This window comes from Artibeus jamaicensis, unplaced genomic scaffold, assembly GCF_021234435.1.
Source record: "Artibeus jamaicensis isolate MK-2021 breed Jamaican fruit bat unplaced genomic scaffold, CSHL_Jam_final scaffold_474, whole genome shotgun sequence".
Lineage (NCBI taxonomy): Eukaryota > Metazoa > Chordata > Mammalia > Chiroptera > Phyllostomidae > Artibeus > Artibeus jamaicensis.
In genome coordinates, this window is record NW_026522046.1 from 17528708 (window position 1) to 17542474 (window position 13767).

Genomic DNA, 13767 nt, shown 5'->3' on the forward strand with positions numbered 1-13767 from the left:
AATGCTCTATGTTCAGCTGATTTTTTTAAAAACTAATTTGTCTTCCAACAGGATAGATGCAGAGACAGGCATTTAAAAAATATACTGAATATTTTGTAAGTCAATGTCTAAAACATGGCATCAGTACTACCAGAATGTTGTTTTTCATTTTAGTTCTGACTGGTGTGGCTCAGTGGATTGAGGGCCAGCCTGCAAATGGAAAGGTTGCCAGTTAGATTCCCAGTCAGGGCATGTGCCTAGGTTGTTGGCCCAAATCCTGACTGGGGGCATACAAGAAGCAACTGATTGATGTGTCTCTGGCACATCGATGTTTCTCTCCCTCTTTCTTTCTCCCTTTCCCTCCCTCTAAATATAAACAAAATAGAAAAAATATTTTATTGTTCTGTTATAGTTGTCCCAATTTCCCCCTCTGCCCTTCTCCTTCCAGTCCACCCCCCACTCCCAGTCAGTCCCCACACTGTTGTCCAGGTCCATGAGTCATTCATACATGTTCTTTGACCAGTCCCTTCCCCTTCTTCCCACCATTCCCCCACCCCCACTCCCCTCTGGTCACTGTCAGTCTGTTCCACGTTTCCATGCCTCTGGTTTTATTTTGCTCATTAGTTTGTTTGTGTTCATTAGGTTCTTCTCATAGGTGAGATGTGGTATTTGACTTCCATCAACTGGCTTAGAGCAAAATTCCAAACCCTTACATTCTTATTTTTCTTTTGGAATACACTTTGATATACCTTAAATCAATTTCCGGTCTGTTACATAATTAAAAATGTTTCAATCTTGATGGGTATTAAACATTTTATTTAAAGATTTTAAAGTAAAAAAAAGGAACACAAATATAAGACTACATTATGATGACCACGGCAGTGTTCTACATGACAAAAGTCAAAACAAAAGTTTAAAAAGTGAATGTATAAAGCAAAGTACCTGACAGCCAATACAGGCTGCATACACATAAAATGATCAGACCACATGCTTATACAAAATAAATTTTTTTCTCAGAACACCAAAATTCCAACCATTCTATCAACTCCTTTTTCCCCTGGTGAGTATTTTCAGAGAACTTCTATGTAACATAAAAAGAATGGTCATGGCACTTAAACAGAAGACAATTAAAACATATTTGTAATGCAATTCTGTATAAAATATACACAGTAAATCTTACTAGTTTTTTAAAAAAGATTTAAAAACAAAAGACCGCCCTGAACAATAGTTAAAACCTCATCACAGAAAATTGTTCATCATTTGCAACATTACTGATAGAAAACTGATGGACTTTTTTTGAGAAGATAACCAACTTGAAAAAGTCATTCATTCAAAATGTATTTAAAATAGTAGATAAAATAGTAACTCACTGCCTACCCCTTCTCAAAGTGTTTAAATCATGAATGCTCTTTCTAGTATTTAACTACAGGACAAAATAAAAGAGTACCTCAAAGTTTTCTCAAAACGTGGTTCAAAGACCCAATGAAAACCTAGGTGTGGCCCTGTAATGTGCTTTTACGTAAACTTATTCCACACTCTAAAATTTTAGAACTAATGCCCTAGGGGAAACAGTACCACTTAAAAGCAAGATCATAACATACTTCTGACATAAGATGTCGGAGTTTTCCCTAAGTTTATGATTTGAGTGACTGCTGCTTTTTGTTTTAAAATGAGTTTTAGGTATTAAGAGAAACATACATACTTCTTCAATAAACATGTGGATGTATATAAACATTTTTCCTTTGAGGTTTTCATTGCTTTCAGACTTAATTATTTAAAGAAAAGAGTACATGGTCAGAAACTTTGGAAAAATTACATTTCTAATGAAATGCAGCATCCAAAAAGAGAAGATATTTTATTAAATGCCTATTGATTTTAAATCTTTCTAAGTTGAAGACTCAATAGCTTTCCCCCAAATTAAATTTTTATAAGAGTGGGCAATTATAAGTAATTTAGATGATTATGGTTACTTTTTAAACCCCCTTTCATAAAAAATGTTTAAAATAAACAACAGAAAGATGCTATCTCTGGCATCCCTTTAAATAATATATTGCTAAACACTAATATTAGTAAAACATAATCTGAAGAACGCTGCCCCTGAAATGTGTTCTACTCTGCATTACATGTGTTACCTACTTGACACAAACTCACTCACAAGAGCTGGGAAGGGATGTGTGAGTGGGCGCGTGTGTTGACACTCAGTCATTATTTTCGCGGATTTCACTGAAGCCTGCCTCCATAAACAGGGTCCAAAAGTGTGGACAGTGTGTTTTGGGTAAGAAATAAGCATGTTCAATACATTATCTGGAAGATAAATTCATGTAAACTAAATTATAAGGAAAAACAGTATATATGTATACATTCCGTCTCGACTGGGTAAATGGAATGTTTTTACAAGTTCAGTAATAAGTAAGTGCCTCCTTATTTAATCCAATCACAAAAAGCAACTGTGAGATTTACTCTCCTATATGAAATAAATATTACCATTGCACTTTTTTGTATCTACTTTAAATTTCTTTTTTTCCCTGTCTATATACTGAGACATTTTCCATTCAACTGCATCCTGTATCCTTTAACCTACATTTGTTAAAATCCAGGTAAAATTCTGGTTAAAGGGACAAGCTAACCCCTTAATATATTAAAGAAATTATCTGTAACAGTTTTGCAAAAATAGCTAATGATTTGGAGTCTGATTCTTAATGAAGTGTACCTATCTTTTTTCCTCAAGAAGCATCTGTATTCCCCATGTCTAAGCAAGCAATACCTTCTATTATCAATCAATTTAATAATTGTTGCCTTAAAAATGAGTAATTACCCAAGGCAATATAAAATTTACAGTTGAATTTTTAAACAAAAAGAATTAAAAAACTAATAGGTAATATAACAAGTTACTATATTTCTGACTTATTCTTTGACTCCAAAATTAAATACTTAATGACTTAAGGAAGAATGACAAAAATCATGGGAGGCTTATGATGTAGTAATGCCTGTTGCATGTGCCTTAATGCAACAGATACTCTTTAAAAGCAGTGGTAAGCAGTTCCTTCAAACGAAAAAGACAGCTTTGTTAGTCATCAGTGTCCTGGCTGGATTACCAGTACTCTGACATGATTGTCTGGAAACTAGCCTCAATTTCTTTTCATGGTTAAACTTAGATGTAATAACTGACTCTTATGGTCAACAATACAAGGTGTTGAGTGCTTTTTTTGGAGGTGGCAAATATCAAATGGTTCACTGTATCCAAGCCGGTCATGAGTTTTCCATGCACTGAATGGCAATTGACAAGCGACACGCACAGCTGAGAAGGGAGGATCAGACGCACTCTTCCGCAGACATCAGAAGAGGATTGATGTACTCAAAACCCTCAAATTCGGACTGATCGATCTTCCTCACAATGTCACTGTTGGAACAAAAATAAATACATTTTCACTATCAAGATTTCTTCAACTTTTTATTTAAATGGTAAAATAAGATTAAGAAACAAAAATTAAGGTTAATTCATATAAGTTATGGAAAAAAACTTTAACAGTTCTAGTTAATCTTAACTTTTGATCTGAACCGCATTCATAATTACAGGTAAACATCCTGGTCTGATTTAGTGTTCAATTTAGTATTCGCCTCGATGGCCTGGTGGAATGCATGGTGAAGAGAAGGCCCAGAAGAAGTCAACTAAAAGGATGAGGGAACAGGAACAAGGACACCGAGAGACCTGCAGTAAGGGGAGAACACCCAGACAGGAGTGGGTCACAGGGAGGGCAGACGTTGACATTGTTACACCAGGCTTCCAGTTAACGTACAAGATTGAGCAGTATTATAGAATATTTTCGTATTTCAAGGCACACATTGTACTGCAAAGCAAGAAGTTACACAGGATGTGGTCCTGTCCTTCAGGGAGGGGAGGCCCCTTACATCACAGAAAGCCACAAGAGACAGCGGCATCTGCTCAGTCCCTGGACGAGCTAAGCCCTGTCGTACACGCAGCTGTAAAGAAAACGGTGGCGCCGCTCAGACGGCTCGCACGCTGAACCTGGAAGGGTGCAGAGGAGATCGCCAGGGCCCCTGTGCAAGGATGACACACAAATCTGTGTGGTGGTCCACATTTTTTGATTGGTGCAGATTGGTAGTTTCAGAACAGTCACGGGGATGTGGAGTACAGCATGGGAAACACAGCCAGAAATACTGTGGTGACTTTGTATGGCGCTGGTTGGGTACTGGGAATGTCCTGGTGGAGTGTGTGACTGTCTAGCCACAGTGCTCTACACCTGAAGCTGATATGAAATGATTCTGAATATAAACTATAATTTAAACAAATTTTTAAAAAGATTCAAGGAAGCAAAACAAAAGGAGACTTCTAGTTGGAGAAAAAAAAAAGGTAGCATTCACTTCATAAGCACATACCGAATGAAATTATGAAATATTATGCTAGCTCTGGGGAAACACAAATAACTTATTAGAGCTGGAGCCCAGGAACAGAGGATATTACAGTGGCAGATAATCCTAGCAGGAAGTAATGACTAGCTCAAAAACCCAGTAATGTTTACTCGTGGGTTTAACCTTGATCCATCAAAGATTGGGTTGCATTTGAGACAGCTCTGAAAGGTGGGAAAGATTTCAGTACGTAAAAATTGAGGAGGAACACAGAGTTAACGGCACAAGCAAAGGTTGACAGCACGCTACCAGGGAGTGGTGAGTGACCGGGACTGATCAGGGCACAGCGCAGTGAGAAATGCGGATAGAAAGTCAGGCTGCAGCAGATGGCAGAAGGCCTTCAGTGCCAGCCAAGACAACAGATTTTATTTGCTAGCCAATGCAGGAGTTGCTAATGGTTTGTGATGTAAGGATTTAAAGAACTGGAGTGGTACTTCATGAGGTGTTCAGAGTGGGTTGCACAGCAAAGGAGTCCAATGAGGAGGATGGCATAATATTCTGGGTATGATCTGGAAGAGGTTTGAACTGGGCTTATGGCAATGAAAATGGAAAAAAAAGGATCTGCTATAAACGATGAAGTACAGGAAAAACAGACATGGACTTGGCAGCTGAAGGGATTATACAGTTTTTTTCAGGAAAAGGAGGGATCAAAATCACTGATGTTCTGAATCTGAATGCAGGACTGCATGGTGGTGCATTGAGCAGAAAATGGAAAATAAAAACAAGAAACTCATTGAGAACAACAGAAAGAGACCATAAAGGGCCATTAAATCAATTTCAGACTTCATATGTTTGAGGTGCTTGTCTGATAAGCTAGAGAAGATACTAGACAAGTGAGTGGAAATGCAGCTCAGGGCAGGGGCTAGGTGCTTTAGACCATCACTCATTTATTCTTATTTAAAACTTTTGTTTATTGATTTTAAGGAGAGAAAGGCGGCAGGGAGTAAGGGGAAAGAAAAAGGAGAAGAGAGACATCAATTTGCTGTTCTATTTATTTATGCATTGATTAGTTGATTCTTGTACGTGCCCTGACTGGGGATCAAACTCGCAACCTTGGCGTGTCGGGACAACACTAACCAACTGAGCTACCTGGCCAAGGCTCATTTATTTTTCACGGTAACCCGGTAAGGGAGGCAATATGAGAAGAAACAGGCTCAGAGAAGTTATGTAATTCACACCCAGATTACCCAGCCTGTAAGAGGTGGCATCTGAATTTAAATTCCTGTCTTTTAATTAAACCCAGTATTCTTTCTTAAACATGATGCTGTCTGAAATAATGATTTTGGTACATATTTCTCTCCTCTAGTGGACAGCTTTTTGCAAGATTGGCCTGTGTCTCGATCATCTTTGAATGTCTAGCACTTAGCATAGTGCCTTTTGCTCAGTAATTGTTAGCCAGATTAGCTAGAAGTCATTTTTTATAGCTGGTGTCCATGCTACCGGGCTGGCTGAAATCTCCAAGGTACAAACTGCATATAGCAAAGAGAAGGTTGTCACGAACAGAACCGTGGAGCATCCTACCCTCAAGGGGACAGGGGAAAAAAGATGACACGTGGTCACAAAGATGCAGTAGAACCAGTGTGGGCAGTGCCAACCAAAGCAAGGTCATGAGTGCCTAATGTTTTATAGACATCAGGGGAGATGTCTATAAATGCCTTACAATTTAAAAATTAAGAAGGTAATTCAACCTTCAGGCGCAGGCTAAGTTGTAAGAGTTTGTTAAAGTGTTGGCAGTAAGGAAGTGAAACACAATCAATGTTGACTACTTTGAAGGCATTTGATAAAGACACTGCTTATTTTTCTATTATCATGTGTGTCTATGAGCTGTCTTTGAAAAAGCCTGCAGATGAAAAGAAAATGAGAAAAACAATGTAGTGGTTCAGAGAAGAGCTAAGATTCAGGAGAAAAAAATTAGGCTACCTGAGTATGTTTATAACCAGAAGGCAAGAAGCTGAAAAAAATTAAAGATTGAGCAATGGAGGCAAATGACAAAACAAAATCCTGGAGAAAAATAAGAAAACAGGTCCAGGAAAATAGGAAAGCACCACTTGCAAAAGAGGGAAGGCTTTCAAGAATATGAAAGAAAGGGCTGAGAAGAGTGAAAGAGCAACGCTGTGATGCACAGTGGCCTGATGACAGGTGAACGGGGAGGCCTCAATCTTCACAGTGGCCTGATGTCAAGCTCGCCCAGGGAGGTCTCAATCCGTGTCATCAAGTTTGGGCAAGGTGAAACCGTTACGAGTTATGGAGGTAGGGGCAGGACTGAAGGCTTCTAAAATGCAGTGACAATTTAGGACAGCTGCTATGAAGCATGGGATAAAAATTGACAGATGTAAATGACCACCAAGCTGTAAGGACCTCCTTGAGAAGAAAGAATGACCCTGTAATGACGGCAAATGATCAAAACATCCCCAAATTATTCTAAACCACATTTTTAAAAGATTTAAAATAAACACAAAAAATATGTCAGATCACTGCTGGCTGGACTTGATAAGCCGATGTGCTGATGTAACCTTTTAAAAAAGCAATCTGGCAATATACATCATGACCTTTAAAATTTGATGCCCTGTGACCTAATTCCCTTTCTAGGATTCTGTCTTAAGGGAATACTCGGGAACTCACAGACCACCATGGCCAAAACAGAAAATAGTGCTGCACAGTGGGGAGAGGAAAGGCCTCTGTCACTCGGATTTGGGTCTGAGTCCTGCCTCTGCCACCTGGTTGCTGCGTAACTACTTGACCTCCACGAGCCTCGGTTTCCTCATCTGCAAAATGATTATGATGATAACTAGGTTTACAAGGTTGTTCTGAGAATTAAAGATAATGCATGTAAATCAAAGTAGAAAGTGGCAATTATTGTCATAATTTAAAGTGATATAATAGATTCAAATATCCAGTGACAAAGAGGTTAGATCAATTATGGTATAACCTATCATAAAACATTATATAGCCACTAAAAATGTGACTTTGAAAGGATTTTATAAATATTTTAGTCTATAGAATTACTTACTCATCATCTGGAGTGAGCTGGACAGGTTCATTAGTAAACTGAGAATCAAAGTTGTCCAAACCAAATTCCCCAGAAATATTTGGTTTAAAGGGAGGTACCACTTGCTTTTGCTCCATCTAGAAAAACAGAGTGAATGACAGCTCAAGCTTGCCTTCGAGAAATTCCACCCCCACGTTTCTCTTCTGTCCGCAGATGTTTCCTAGCCTTATTACGGTGAGTCCCTATGCAAGCTTTACGATATTCACAGTAATGGAAATACTTTACAAACCTAAACACTGATGCAGATCTCAATTAATACGATAACCCTCTCCATTAAATTAATAGTCTAAGTTTTTACTGTTTTAAAAGTTTTCAAAAAGCACGTCAGAGAGTGGTTTTAAGCAATTTAGGCTATGATACACTAGTTTTCCAAACTTCTCACATAATAAAATTTGGCCCAATATAATGAAACTTAATACAGAAAACAATCACAATTTACGTACCATATCCCAATCAACATTTCGGAAGAATGGGTGTCCCTGAATATCGGCAAATCCTGTTTGAGGATGACAACCCAAGCGTTCTTTTGGGTCCTACGGTGGAAAGAAATATTTCAAAATTGGGTGACTATCATGCTTTAGAATACATCACCTTCACGACCTGTGTTTTGTGTCTACTATATAATTCCTATCTGTCTGAAATCAGAATGGTCCACCTTTCATTTCTAGGAGGTACAACACTAGACTCAAATGGGTATCTGAAGCCAGTGACAAGATTTCCCCCTGGCTCTTTCTCCAGCTAGCTTGTAATTAAAGTGGAGCAGGGCCACCGTTCCTTGCTTAAAAAAAAAAAAAAAAAAAAAAAAAAAAAAAAGAAAGGGTGGGGGGAGCAGCAGAATTGTTTGAGCAGCATGCAGCTATTTCTTTGACATAGGTTACAGTAATAGTCAAACTCTGCAAACCACCAAACTTCACACGTTTGTTCTTAGCTCAGTTTAGGAGCCCCACGCCCAATTACAGCAACAATCTATACTTAGTGTACAATAACGACACAACCATTATCTGAATCACTGGACTGAAAAGATGCCTCAACTTGGCTTATTCATTACTGTAAAATGAGAACATGTTTCTATTCTCCCCCCCAATAAATAAAAGGCATTTTATGTTGCATGTTAACACCTCTCACGTTCATTTTTCATTGTGTTAAAGCTTAGGTTTCCCATTTAAATCTTCCTCATTAAGATTTAAAACAAGTGTTAATTTCTTATTTTACTAAAATTCATCATTATCTTTTCAAAAGATTTTATTTACTTATTTTCAGAGAGAGGGGAAGGGAGGGAGGAAGAGAAACATCAATGTGTGGTTGCCTCTCTCGCACACCCCCTTCTGGGGACCTGACCTGCAACCCAGCTATGTGCCCTGACTATGAATCGAACCAATGACCCTTTTGTTCACAGGCTGGTACTCAACCCACTGAGCCACACCAGCCAGGGCAAATTCATCATTATATTATCTATTTATTTTAGATGGTAAATGCACATTCACCTACATTCTAATCTAGCATTTATTTACAATAAGCTTTGACTGCCAAGATCATTGTGATACAGTAAGAAATGGTCTTTGGTCTTGGTCTTTGTCTTAGGTTCCTGACCCAAAGCTTCTAAAACTCTTGTAATTTCCCAAGAGACAAGGAGTATATTTTCTCACTCATACCAAGTCCGTTTCAATCATTCCTGAGTTTATGCTAATAAGGTGACTCTTGTGAGCCTCTAAATAGCTTCAGGATGGGGTCTCATTGCCAGGGGAACCAACCATGTAGTTGAAAGGGTTGGGCCCAATTTCCAGAGGGGCTAGAAATCTGAGCTCAATCACCAATGGCCAATAGTTTAGTCAATCATGCTTCGTAATGGAACCTCCACAAAAATCTCTATCCTGTGAGCATCACAAAGTATCTGGTTGGTGAGCACATCTATGTGCGAGGAGGGTGGTGCACCCCAACTCCACGGGAACAGAAGCTCCTGTGCTAAGGCCCCTTCTGGACTTCACCCTACACACCTCTTCATCTGGTTATTTATCCATATTCTTTATAATACATGGGTGATAGTAAGTAAATGTTTTCCTAAGTTGCGTGAGCCATTCTAGCAAACTATTGAACCTGAAGTGTGTGAGGGAGAAGGAATCCCCAACTTTATAGCCAAGTCAGACAGAAGTATGGGCATCCAATATTTGTGACAGGCATCTGAGATGAGAATAGCCTTACTTTAAATTTTAACCTTCACCTGAAGATGTTTATTGATTTGAGAGTGGGGTGAGGAGTGGGGGGAAGGACAGAGAGAGAGGAACATCCATGTGTTGCCTCCCATATGCCTGCCCACTGGTGTCTGAACCCACAACCCAGCTAAGTGCCCTGACCAGGGACTGAACCTGCAACCTTTAGATGTACAGGAAGACTTCTCAACCAAATGAGCTACCCAGCCAGGGCTGAAGTGAGGATCATGTTGTGAAATTGAGTCCTCAAATCTGTGGAGTGTGATGCTAACTCCAGGTAGTTAGTGTCTGAAATGAATTGAAATGTAGAATACCCAGCTGGTGTCTTCAGAGTTAGAATTAGTTGTTGCTGTGGGAAAAAGCCTACATATATGGTGTTATAAATACTGTGAGTAACAACAGCTTAGAATCATAACTTTAGATAACTCTAAAAACTCTGTAGCCTACCTTCTGTTATGTAGCCTACCATCTGCAACAAACAACTGAATGCATGCAGATTTATCGAAAGGCAAGAAAATTCATTTCTTCTGAATTTTATCTAATCATAGAATTTTTAACATAAAACTTTGCAGAGAACACTACTGCCCCAAGTGCTTGATAAGAAAGAGATTCTATGAATACTAATCCAAAGAAAATAGAACATTGGAGCAGAAAGTATAATTGAGTCCATCCCCAAAGATGCACTTTTTCCCTAACTGAGTATATAGTCTATATCATTTACATTAAAAAAAACCACATGTAATATCTAGCCGGGGATAAATTATATTGACAAAATGGAAAGGACAACTCAGGTCAAATTACTCTTTGGTGAAAAGACAAATTCCAGATCTAACTGAAAAAATTACATCCTCTAATATTTTGGAATTTTGCACTGCTTGAAATTCTACTTACCAGTTTAATTTATATAGAAATAAACCACTAAAGACTTTTATACACAATTTATACCTTGTTGAGAAAATTCTTCAGGACACTTGCTGCTTTTACGGACAGAGAACGTGGTATGCGAATTTGTTTTTCCAAAATAACTAGAAAGATAAAACAATGGCATTACATTAACTTTTACATGGCTTCAACCTTTAAATTTTTATTATGAGACGTTTAAGGGCATTTTAGCAGGAAAAAAAAAGACGCCATGTACACTATTTAGGTGTCTCGTGTACTTTCCCAGTCCCATTTCTGTCCGTCCTCCTCAGACAAAGCCTCTAACGCAACACTGTTTGTAATCATTCACATGCATGTTCTATTTATTTACTTATTTATTTATTATTTAAAAATATTTTAGTTATTTATTTTTTAGAGAGAGGAGAAGGGAGGGAGAAAGAGAGGGAGAGAAACATCAGTGTGTGGTTACCTTTCCTGTGTCCCCTACTGGGGACCTGGCCCGCAACCCAGGCATGTGCCCTGACTGGGAATCGAACTGGCAACCCTTTGCTTCACAAGTCTGTGCTCAATCCACTGAGCTACACCAGCCAGGGCCATGTTTTATTTTTTGACTACCCTATTATTCTTTAGTTCCCTCATCTGTAAAACTGGAATAAAAATAATACGTGCTTCACAGGATTGTTAAAGGTTTAAATGAGTTAATATCTAGAAACTGTGTGGCACACATTACTATTTTGGATTTCACTGCACACTGCCAAATGATTTTCCAAAGATGTGTCGACTTTCACTCCTGCCACCAGTCTGTATGAGTTCCAGCTGCTCCACACCCTCACCAGCACTGGTATGATAACACTTTAAATGTTTGCTAGATGCGTGGGGTATGAAAGAGTAGTTCATTAATGTTTTAATAAGTATACCCCTAATCACTAGTGAGGTTGAACATCTTTCCTCATATTCTATGACCATTTGGATTTCCTATTACATGAAATATTTATTCATATGCTGTGATGGTTATTACATGCAGAATTTTATGGCAGTCTTCACACTGCTTCGGACAGTGCTGGGGGGGTCCCTGTGGTTATCTGCTTGTTTCTGTTCTGTTCAATTCTTTGTATTCCCAATTGCAAAGCTTTTTTTCCTTCTTCACCTTTTAATATCTCGTATCTGCTTGGTACTCCTAATTTTTCCTGTATTGTTCTTCATTTTACATACTAAGCCTTGGGTTCCTGAAAAGGCTGTCCTCTCTGGCCACAGGACTCCCTCCTCCGATTCCTGTTTGCAACACGCAGTCTGAAGGAAACTAAGTTTTTGAGTGTGAGAGGACAACTGGCAAATGGGACTGAAGACTAGAGTAGGATGTATATTAAAAAGTTGAAGCCTCATCCACTGAGGAGCATATTACCCAGATTACTTTCTGCTTTCTTACTCACAGTAATAATCTGAGACATCCCCATTCATGCTCCAGCAGGGGTGTCCAACCCAGAGCCCAGGATGGCTATGAATGTGGCCCAACACAGAATCTTAAATTTACTTAAAACTTTAGTTTTGCTCATCAGTTTTCATTAGTCTTTGTGTATTTAATAAGTGGCCCAAGACAACTCTTCTTTTTCCAGTGTGGCCCAACGACACCAAAAGGTTAGAATGCCCTGTGAGTATGTTATTAACAGAGAATCTCTGCAAGACACTGCAGGTTACCTTGGAAGAGATAATCCTCTGTGTTCTGATCAGGGTTATCGGAGCTCCCAACAATATCAAATGGAGACCTTCCTGCCATCATCTCAAACATCAGGACTCCAAGGGCCCACCAGTCAACACTGAAACCTTCAAAAAAGAAATTTTAAAGCAATGATTTACCCAATCTGCATTCTTTGAAGTAAGTAATTTGAGATTCATTTTTACATAACAAAAAAATAAACACAATGAGAAAGTAAATTCTAACTGCATTATAACTATCATGATCAGCATAGAGGTTTACAAGCATATTTCACTTATTGACAAGGGAGGGTACCTAAAAAATAACTTTAAAAACAAAATGTGGAAATTGAAACATTAAGTTTCTTTTCCAAAATAAATCTGTAATTTCAGATTCACAGCCTGTATCTAATATTTTGTTTTGAGGATATAATTAAATTGCACTTGAGAATGACTTTCCGGGGTCTGAAACTTCATTTTCTGCTAGTTAATTAAAGATCCTTGAAGGACCTTGGAATCAGAGGATGAGCCCCTGCCAAGAGTACTCATCCTCCTTCACATCCGCTGAAACCAGAAGTCCAGAACCAAAGCAGCCAAAAGTTTTCTTGTGATAAGCATATCCTCTGGTTCCGATAAGCAGTCAATCTTCCCACCATCTTTCAGATTCCTGGCGGAAATACCCCAGGAAACCTGGAGGTTCATGACTCTGGAGTCACATGGATCAAGTGTAAGTCCCTACTCTGCCACTTTCCACTGGTATGAGGTTGGGGAAGTTGTTTAAACTTTCTATTCATTAGTTTCCTCATCCATAAAATGGGAATAGTGTTTACCTTATATGATTGAGAGGATTAACTAATATATGTAAACTGCTTAGAATAGTGCAGTAGTATCTTTCAGTGCTTGTCACTAGTAGAATACCATTCACATCTGTGCCCCCAAACACTGCCACAGTCCCACTGTCAAAATTTCACAATCTGCTATTTAATGTAGATTTTAAGAGGATCAAGAAAGTTTATACTATTAAGATCATCACTGAAATACTATGGTGCACTATACTGCAATTTGCATGACATTTAACCACCCTTTTGGCACATAGCTAAAATACCACCTATTAATTTATTACCATAATCTTCTCCTCTTAAAATTTCAGGAGCAATGTAATTGGGAGTACCACAGAAAGTGCTGGTTGTATCTCCTGGCCGTAATCCTTCCTTTTATGAAAGAAAAAAAAAAAAAGAACATTAAGACCCAAAATTCTCTTTTACATTCACCTCTCTTATCTCATCTATATAAGCTCAGCATCTGTAAGTAATACATTAAGCTTAAATAAAATATCACTATTGCAATTTCCTTTATTATTAAGACCATGGATTTAAACAGCTTAAAGAAAACCTGTCCCCATTGGATGTTGATAAAAAGTCAGTTCGATTAAGATAAAAATTGCATTTAGAATAATTTATATTCAAGTAAAAATTTAATTGAAAAATTTAAATTATATTAGAGTAAAAGGAATATTTTGTGTAGAAAAGA

At 38.2% G+C, this 13767-nt stretch overlaps 1 protein-coding gene and 1 non-coding gene across 2 annotated transcripts in view; one reads left to right on the plus strand and one right to left on the minus strand.

The window, feature by feature from the left end:
* Nucleotides 1-774: 774 nt before the first annotated feature.
* Nucleotides 775-13767, minus strand: part of PRKCI (protein kinase C iota) — a 65982-nt gene continuing 52989 nt past the window's right edge. Inside the window, exons 13-18 of the mRNA XM_037137491.2 lie at nucleotides 13361-13448; nucleotides 12241-12366; nucleotides 10609-10688; nucleotides 7900-7989; nucleotides 7418-7533; nucleotides 775-3379 (exon numbers count right to left, since the gene is read on the minus strand). Coding sequence (XP_036993386.1) covers nucleotides 3292-3379; nucleotides 7418-7533; nucleotides 7900-7989; nucleotides 10609-10688; nucleotides 12241-12366; nucleotides 13361-13448 — 588 coding nt within the window. The 3' untranslated portion in view covers nucleotides 775-3291. The remainder of the gene's footprint in view (nucleotides 3380-7417; nucleotides 7534-7899; nucleotides 7990-10608; nucleotides 10689-12240; nucleotides 12367-13360; nucleotides 13449-13767) is intronic.
* LOC119043478 (U6 spliceosomal RNA) lies at nucleotides 3978-4083 on the plus strand. Its single transcript, XR_005081421.2, has one exon. It is a non-coding gene; the product is annotated as a U6 spliceosomal RNA (small nuclear RNA).